Source organism: Strigops habroptila, chromosome Z (assembly GCF_004027225.2).
Source record: "Strigops habroptila isolate Jane chromosome Z, bStrHab1.2.pri, whole genome shotgun sequence".
In the NCBI taxonomy this organism is placed as follows: Eukaryota; Metazoa; Chordata; class Aves; order Psittaciformes; family Psittacidae; genus Strigops; species Strigops habroptila.
Window position 1 is genome coordinate 83,109,966 of NC_044302.2, and position 8,876 is coordinate 83,118,841.

The 8,876-nt window shown below is 43.6% G+C and overlaps 1 protein-coding gene across 3 annotated transcripts in view; it reads left to right on the forward strand.

Annotated features, from left to right (window-relative positions):
* SLC38A9 (solute carrier family 38 member 9) overlaps positions 1-4,285 on the forward strand; it is a 64,894-nt gene extending 60,609 nt beyond the window's left edge. For 2 of the 3 annotated variants that reach the window (XM_030470977.1, XM_030470980.1), the window contains exon 15: positions 3,624-4,285. In XM_030470977.1, coding sequence (XP_030326837.1) covers positions 3,624-3,708 — 85 coding nt within the window. In that variant the 3' untranslated portion in view covers positions 3,709-4,285. The remainder of the gene's footprint in view (positions 1-3,623) is intronic. The other variant, XM_030470978.1, reaches the window with a different exon arrangement.
* The last annotated feature ends 4,591 nt before the right edge of the window (positions 4,286-8,876 follow it).

An 8,876-nucleotide genomic window follows, 5' to 3' on the forward strand; every position in this document is an offset into this window, starting at 1 on the left:
CTGCAGGTAACTGGGCAATAAAAGCCATGTTCTGTCCTGGGTGACTCTGCCAAACTGCCATGGCTGCTCCAATGTAAGTTAATTTATCACACACTTCATGGACTCCTAAGCAAAACAAAGATCAGGTCCACGATAAATGACTGCAGCACATACCTTCTGCCAATTGCTGAGCCAGGGATAGGATACTTCCCATTTGTCTATTTTTAGCAACTGCATGGCCTTTTTATGCCTCTTAATTGCTTTAGTTATACAAACTATGTACACAGAGAGCAGATTTTGCCCTGTTGATTTGTGCAAGGATTCTATGCTGAGGCTGCTCTGCTCTTGTACCAATACTGCACAACATGTCTCTCACACTGGCTTTTTATACTTGCATGGATCTGCATCATTTGTGTGTGTTCTGTAAGACACTGTTTCTAGGAGAAACCATCCCAGCTATTTATTGCCGATGCTGCTGCACTGGTACCTTAATGGATCTTACCTGAAATAATCTGTGTTTGCATCTGAAAGCTAGTAGCTGTGCTCATCCAAAATATGGTGGCTGAACAAAAACTCCTATCTAAGCCTGATAATAGATTAATTGTTAATAATAATAACAATAATAATAATGCTAACAACAACAACAATAATAATAATAGTAATAGCAGCATTAGAGTAAGGAACAAACTAAATCTGTGCCCTGAATACTCATGGCAGTAGTATCCGAGTCCCTTGTCATTTCTGAGATATTTATCTTCGCAGTGTCTACCTGCAGTAGAGCAGCGCTATCTGCCCACCTGGCAGAAGAGACCAGGGGTGTATGTTAGCTGTTAGCTCATGGCTTGCATTCCCATTCAAGCCCAAGCTCCTTGAAAGCCCACACCACTTATTTGTTGACTCACACTCTGACGCAAGCCTGCGTTTGCACCAGGAAGGGAAGCTCAACAACACTGCAATGCCTTTTGTGCCTGAAAACAAACCCCTCCTTCCCAGACACCACCACTTAACCCTATGGCATAGCGCATTCAAGTCCTCGCTCCTCTGACATGGCTAGAAGAATACAGATCTACCTGAGGGGACATAAGCAATTCAGCTGGGGCTCCCTGGAAATCTGGGGGAGTGCTCATTTCTTAGTAGCTTCATTCTTCTTCCTCACTTCTGGCTAATACAAAGCACAGTGAAGACTGGCATTATGTTATCCACTAGTTTTGCATTGGGAGGGTGGTAATTTGGGGCATCATCCCAAGTTTTCTGTTTTTATTTTCACAGCATCTGTAGGTACAAATTTCTTCAGTGTGTATGTGTTTCCTTCTGAGTGCTTTCAAAGGCTGAAAAGTTAAAATAACACGGAGTGGTTTGAGCGCAGTGCACCACACATTGTTTCTATCATGTGAGACTTGCTTAACTGCGGTACGTTTCAGCAGTACAATTTATTACAAACCTTGGAAGTCATTTCAGGAGCCCAAGGACCTCATGGACCTTGGACCAAGTTTCAGCAAACTGCTCAGATGTGCACTCACTAGGCAGATGTCTGGAAACATGTGTTCTTGCACATTTATCTGCTAATGCAAGCGTCCCAATGCAAGCATTAACACTCAGAGGCATTATGTGGATTTTAAACAATCCCTGGAAGAGTTGGGTCCCATAAAAGTTATTCTGACAGATATAATCCTTCTTCTCTCCTCTGCCAAGCGCTTGCTCTGACTACAGGAGCCAGAGCACATCAAGCAAGACTCCTGCCTGCTTCCACTGCTTCTGGTGCTCCAGACACGACAACATCCCTGCCCAGTGCTGACTTCGCTCTTATTTTTATTGTTATTCTAATTGGGAAAGAAGCAGCAATGTGGAAAGGAAAGATAAAACAGGAGATAAGAGGGTATTTTTATGCTTTCATCTGCACAGATGACTCATGTGGGACAGGTTTATTCCTTGTCTCCCTTGGTATTAATGCCTCAAGGAGAACAGGAGCAATATTAGGGCTCTTTTTGCTGCTGTGGAAAATAATACTTTATTTCACCCTTCTCTGTGAGGTCTTTGAAGCAATGACTGTGTGTACAGCATACAATTGGTTCCAATCTTACTGGGGCCTCTCAGTATTAGTGTAATAAAAGTCAATACCAAGTGGTCAGGGCTTAATTATAATCTGGACATTCTGTGCTCTGGCAGTAGATTACATGAGCTATTGATTTGTACCTTAAGGCACTGAATCTACTGTTGGCATGAGGGTGAATCCATCTAAAGGCATAAGACAGCAGAGTGAAATCCCACGTTTCCTGCTCAGCGTGTAGGACGCAAACTAAGAGGAAGTGATTTCAATAACTGAATGCTCTGTATTTGGAGCAGCTCCAGCTGTGGCTGGCTTTTTCTGTTTAGCTCAGATGACTACTTCAAGGAGTCAAACACCACTTTATAGAAGATGGAGAGGCAAAAGCTTTCATTAGATAATGGTTGTATTAAGACCCAAATCCTCAGATCGTTCTTCGAAGAGGAATTCTGAATAATTAATGTTGCAATTATCTGTGTATTTATTCTCCTCCACCTTTTATTTTGAGTGGTGACTGACCCTGATAATGCTCTGTGAAGAGTAATTCAGAGATGCAAGAAATAAATGTGCTCCACAGTCAATACTGAAGTGGGTTTCTTTTTCCTTACTTGATTCTGCCAGCTTGAGGGTTTTGGTGACATTTTGCCTATTGTTATTTCACTTTCAAAGCCCCCTCATAATTTATTTTTGTAGTTGCAATTATTTATGTGCTAGGCTATTGTAACTGCATTATAACAGTGCAGGGAGATGCGTCCAAGATTGAATTTCACCCAATACATTTACAATGTCTTAAGAAAACGACGACAACAACAAAGTGGTATGAACTTGTGAATAAATTCCTTTGGATCTGTGGCAGTGGAAAAAAAAATCACAGATTTGTGGAGCTCAAACAAAAGCAACATTAAGAACTTTAACAGCATAATACTGTTACTAAAAATGCTGCAAAAGGCTTGCTATGGACATCTTTCCATAGCCACTCTGGTTATATCAGCCTGGCCGGAGCTTCGGAGTGTAGCTTATGAGTCTTACAGCAACATCTGAGGCTCGACTCACTGTGTTAGGAAATGTACGTGATAAGGGAGTGTTGCTGTTTGGAAGCCTTTTCAATGTAAATGAGCAAGAGGTGTGGAGCTGAAGGGGCAGCAGTCAGGTGGCTCATCCCCCTAGCACGGGCATAAGAATCAGAACAGGAAAAAACCTCAGATCTACTTCTCGCCGCTCCCACGCTGTACTTCTAGCAGTACTTGTACTGGTATCCAAGCCACGCTGAAGCAATACAGGACTGGGAGCTGCTGCCTCGCAACGGTTCCAGTATAGGCTGCTGCCTGTTTCAAGCACAGGGTGTCAGGGTGGTGGGGCTGTTGCTGCCAAGGAGGGACAAACAGCAGGAGTAAGCACCTTAGCTGCTGCACTCTGGATGCACAGCTGTCATCAGCCAGTGAAGCACATGGTGCAATGACACATTTTGCCTCAAGCTTCTCTTCTATCTGTTGGAGTGGATACAGGGATATCCAAACACATGTAAGCATGCTCAGGAGGCTGAGTTACTGTTTTAGGTGTGATGGGTCAAAACTGAGTGCCTTTCATATATCATTGACAGATTCTTCACTGTGCAACTGGTTTACCCTGTTGAAGTTCATCTCTTGAGATTCCTACTGCTGCAAGACTTCCCTCTGGTTTGCTAGCTGGTTTGACTGAAAAGCATGACCGAGAAGGGAAATAGAGGGGAACAGAGGAGCCAGAGGACACAAATCCTGCAGCCCCTAAATCACTCCAACTTGCAATAATCACAAGACTTTTTTAATAAAATTTTCACTCAGCCATGAACATTTTGTGAGAGCCCTTGAGACATTCTTTCTTTCAGAATCTATTATTGCTTCAGAGCAGTATCTGTAATTGAAACAAATAATAAAATCCAATAAAGAGCAAACAGGGACAATTTCTTAGCCTTAAGGCCAACTGGTAGAGCATAGCTGATGGCCACACAGCTGCGTTTTCTTCCTGTCAAAATAGCACGGCTGCATGCAAAACTGTCAGGGGGAATGCTCCCTGGCCTGTGCTACTCAGCTCTGAGCAACACCATTTGTGAGCTAACACACAAATAGGGTGGACAGTCATGTGCCAGTGCCTGTTCAGTGTGTTCTGGCCCCACTTAATTAACTTGTGTAGACATAGCCTGAAGTGGTTTTTCTAGAATAGACTGTATGATCTTCTGAGGCTGATAGTATGATACATGCTATTAAATAAATATAAACAAAGCTATATACTTGGGTTTTAATGCATTTTCATTCATTACATGAACATGAGTATTGCGTTTATGTTATTATGCTGACTGGTGATGTCTGCTCAATTCCTTATTTCTGTGGCTAATCTTTAGAAATAACCTGTCTTTTCTACTAGAACAGGTCTCATTGTCCTTGCAGAAATGCTCTTGTAATTTTAACCTATATCTGGGGGGGCAGAACCCTCTGAACTCCCCCAGGAGTGAAGGAGCAGAGCGCCGCAAGTGGGCATCTCAAGCCAGCCTGACAGCAGGAGCTTTCAGGTGAATAGACAACAGAGATGTGGGGATGAAGTACCCAAACAAGTATCAACTGTACTTAAAAGGAAAAGAAGAAAAGCAGAGAAGACAGGAAACTCCCCATGCTTTGTTTATAAGAAATATAAATGTTCTAACAACTACATGGCCAGACCAAACAAAAGAAGAGATATGAGTCTAAGATATTTTGGTGGAATCTAAATTCTGCTTCCTGAAACTTTCTGTGCAAAGGGTGTCAACTGACTTCAGAGGTCCAGGCCTCAACACAATCTATAGGAGTGTGTGTCATTTTGTAGGGGGCAAATCCTATGCCCTAGACAGATGATGTAAGAGAAACTCAGGAGGGCCGTCTTTGCAGACTTCCCTCCTTGGTCCTCATCTGTAGGTCTTACTGCATGAGTGGGGTTTTGGCAGATAAATTCTAAGTAACCATGCAAAAGTACTGCAGTGTCTGAATCTGACAGAGAATTACAAACAAGTCTGAACTATTTCACTTTGGCTAACTATTACTAACATATTTTGCAGTGTTACGCTACGGCTGCTGGCTGGCTTTGAACATATGAAGACCTGATTAAGATCAAGTTCATGCAGCCCAATTCCATGCAACCGTGGCCAGCAGCAGATGTTTATGGGAGTTGGAGAAACAGGCCCTACAGAATGACTCTTCCCTAGCAGACCTTTCTAAATGTAGGAAATCAGCAGTTTTGGTACTTCTTGAGCTACCAGCATCCATCCCCTATGAATTTACCTAGTGTCTTTTGTCTCCTTTGTAATTTTGAGCCCCTGAGGCAGTAAATTCCACAATATTGTCATGTAAAGGAGTCCTGTTGTCTGACACCTTATATAGGTTCTCCCTAGTTCTTACCTGATACAAAGCAGGGAATGCTTGTTACACATTTAACCTTTTCTGCACGTTTCATGATTTTCTATACTTTGTAAAGCCTTTTCCTTTCCCATCGCTCTCTTTCAAAGCTGAAAAATCCTACCATACTTCTGTTTCTCTTGCATTGAAGCTGCTGTATACAAGTTCTAAAGATCCCTTCTGCCTTCATTTGAGCTTTCTCTTTCTCTACTTACCCATTTTGATGTGGGATTGCCTGCACTCAAGCATGTGTCATCCCTGGCGGTGTTCAAGGCCAGGTTGGACAGAGCCTTGAGCCACATGGTTTAGGGCAAGGTGTCCCTGCCCATGGCAGGGGGGTTGGAACTAGATGATCTTAAGGTCCTTTCCAACCCTTACAATTCTATGATTCTATGATTCTATGATGCTTGATGGATTTCTCCTGATGTCTTTCCTAACAGCATTCCCAGAATCCTGGTTGGGGTGGTGATCTCTCCCCTGAGCACCCAAAGGACGGCTTCCCAGAACTATCCACCATGACCCTCTCATTCCTTTCCTGAGTGATAACAGCTCATTCAGGGCTATTGACTCCTACCCCAGATCAAGCTACACGGAAAGAAGCCTGGGAAAGTCCCATCACTTACTAAAGCTGCTCATCTATATGAATGTTAATTGCAGTTAAGAGTCCTGTTGGGTCAGTACTAATTAATTATCATACAAGTACCACTACAGACTGATGATAAACTTCCTGAGAGTTTAATCCTAGTACACACAATACTTTTAAGGAGCATGGTCAAAACACTGAAGGTCACGATTTGTAGAAGAACCAAAGGAAAACAGAGACATGAACAGGAATTTAACTTGGTCTTGATGTTCTCTCACTGAGGGCTGCTCACTGCCCTCAGTTAAAAAAAGATACAATTAAAAAAAAAACTGACAACAAAAACAACTCAACAAATCTCACTGCTCTCAATTAAACAAACAAAAAGATATAAAAAAAAAACCCCAAACACAAAAACCCACACAATAAATTACCATACCAAACAAGAGAATACAAGAGAGGGGAAGATATTCAGGAAAGTCTAAATTCTAGAAAGTAATGTTAGATCATTTAAAATTTGTAAATTTAATGAAGAGATAAAATATAACTTATTGTTACAGTCCATTGCCTTCATTTTACTCGATCCCACTTCAAAAATGTTCTTTAGCATAGACCCTGCTAAGCATATGAGTGAATCTGACTTGACATCGCCGGGTTGCTATGGTGGTTAAAAGAACGGTGGGTTCTTTGCGCCGTGCAGCAAAGGACAAGTACGAGGCAAAGCCTGGACAGGAAAAATGCCACAGACTCAGAAGATAACACAGAACTCTTAGTACCTGGAAAAAAGTGAATTTAGAGGCTCCGATACTTGTGTTGTATACTTTAAAAACCCAACCTCTAAAGGATGCTGAATGTGATTTCTATTTGTGTTTATAATCAAACATCCTCCATCCCCTCAGGAATGCACTGCTCCAGATGATCCCTGATCAAGCACCACCAGTTTGCCGTTTCTGCTACCCTGAGCACTGCAGCTGCCACAGATACTCTATGAAAGGTGCTTAAGTATGCACGTTTGGTCGGCCCTGGGCCCCCTTCAGTTTTACGCCAAAACATCCTTTTTGTGTGAAATAACAACATACCTGAATATGCAGTACTTGTACTAACACAACCCTTGAGTAACGTAGGGGTCTGCTAATCTGAGCAGCAATTCAGGCTGAAAGTGCTTGGGTTGGCGTGCTTCCATGGTTAATACTTGTCTGCATGTGAAGGCACAGAAAAGCCTCCTGAGAGCCCAGGAGGATGCAGTGCTAGCCTCATCCCTCAATCCGTGCTCAGCTGGGGGTTTCCAAGACATAGCAAGCCTGGTGGTGGGAACAGGGTTGCAACAGAGAGGCTCATATCCCTTGTGCAACGGAAAGTTTGGAGAGGAACCGGGAGACTGCTTTTTCTCCTGAATTCTGGCAGAAGATTGCAGCGATGCGCCTTCCCTCAGGCAAGCCACATCTCAAGGGTGAAAGAGAGATGTAGCAACTGCAAGACAATAAAGCATGATTAATTTCTCTGTTTGGTGAATGCTGTGCTGCTGCTGCCCAATTTCCAGGTGTTTTTAAGTGTAATCATTATCTTGCTTACATTCTTCTGGGAAGAGATCCATTTGAATCAGCACAATCTCTTCGGTCTTTAATTTACCGCATAGGGGTGTGGATCAGGAGAGCTGTTGAGCTCTTTGCTGTCTTAGCCCCAACAAGATTAACATGATGCTTTTGGGTTGAAGAAAGCAATTAAGACAATTGCCCGTGGAATGTTTGCATTGCTCGTCTCCTGTCTCCCGGTTTCTCTAACCACCTTGTAATTTGGGGGATGTTATCTACTCCTGACTTAAGGCCTTGTGAACAATCCCCTGCTTTGTGAGGAGCAGGACAGATTGCACACTTGTCTTTCAGCAGCAGCTCTCACAAGATAAGCACAGTTTTCACAGTTGCCAGGTTGTGTTTCAGTTTGTTCCATTACTATGTTTTACGACAATGCTGGGGTTTCTACCTCCTCAAGACCATCCCAGAACACTTGCACAGGAAAATGCGCTCTGTAAATTACACATTTATGAAAAGAAAGTTCTAGTTTTAATCTCTAGAACTGGCCATTTTGGTTTGTAGCTGGGATGCTTCTTGGGTGCTGAGATGAAACTGGGAACTCCTGTACAGGCTGCCATGTGGAGCTCCTTTCTGTGTTCTAAACGGAACTCATTTATAGAATCATAGAATCAAACTAGGTTGGAAAAGACCTTTAAAATCATCCAAGTCCAACCTTTACCCTAGGACTTCCAAGTCCACCACTAAACCATGTCACTGAGGGCCTTGTCTACACAGGTTTTGAACACTTCCAGGGACGGTCACTCTACCACTGCCCTGGGCAGCCTGTTCCAATGCCTGAGCACCCTCTCTGTGAAAAAATTTTTCCTAATATCCCCTAGTAAAACCAGAGGCCGTTATCTCTTGTCCCATCGCCTCTTACCTGGGAGAAGAGACCAACAGCCACCTAGTTCCATCCTCCTTTCAGGGAGTTGTAGAGAGCGATAAGGTTTCCCCTAAGCGTCCTTTTCTCCAGACTAAACCCCTCCAGGTCCCTCAGCCATTCCCCATCACACTTGTGCTCCAGACCCTTCACCAGCTCCATTGCCCTTCTCTGGACCCACTCGAGCACCTCAATGTCTCTCCTGTAGTGAGGGGCCTGAACTCACTACAGAACAGAACTGAACACAGGATTCGAGGTGCGGCCCCACCAGTGCCCAGTGCAGGGGGATGATCACTGCCCTGGCCCTGCTGCCACACTATTGCTGATACAGGCCAGGATGCTGTTGGCCTTCTTGGCTGCCTGGGCACAAGCTGGATCATGTTCAGCTGGTTGCCCTTCTGGGCAGCATGGCCAAATTGAA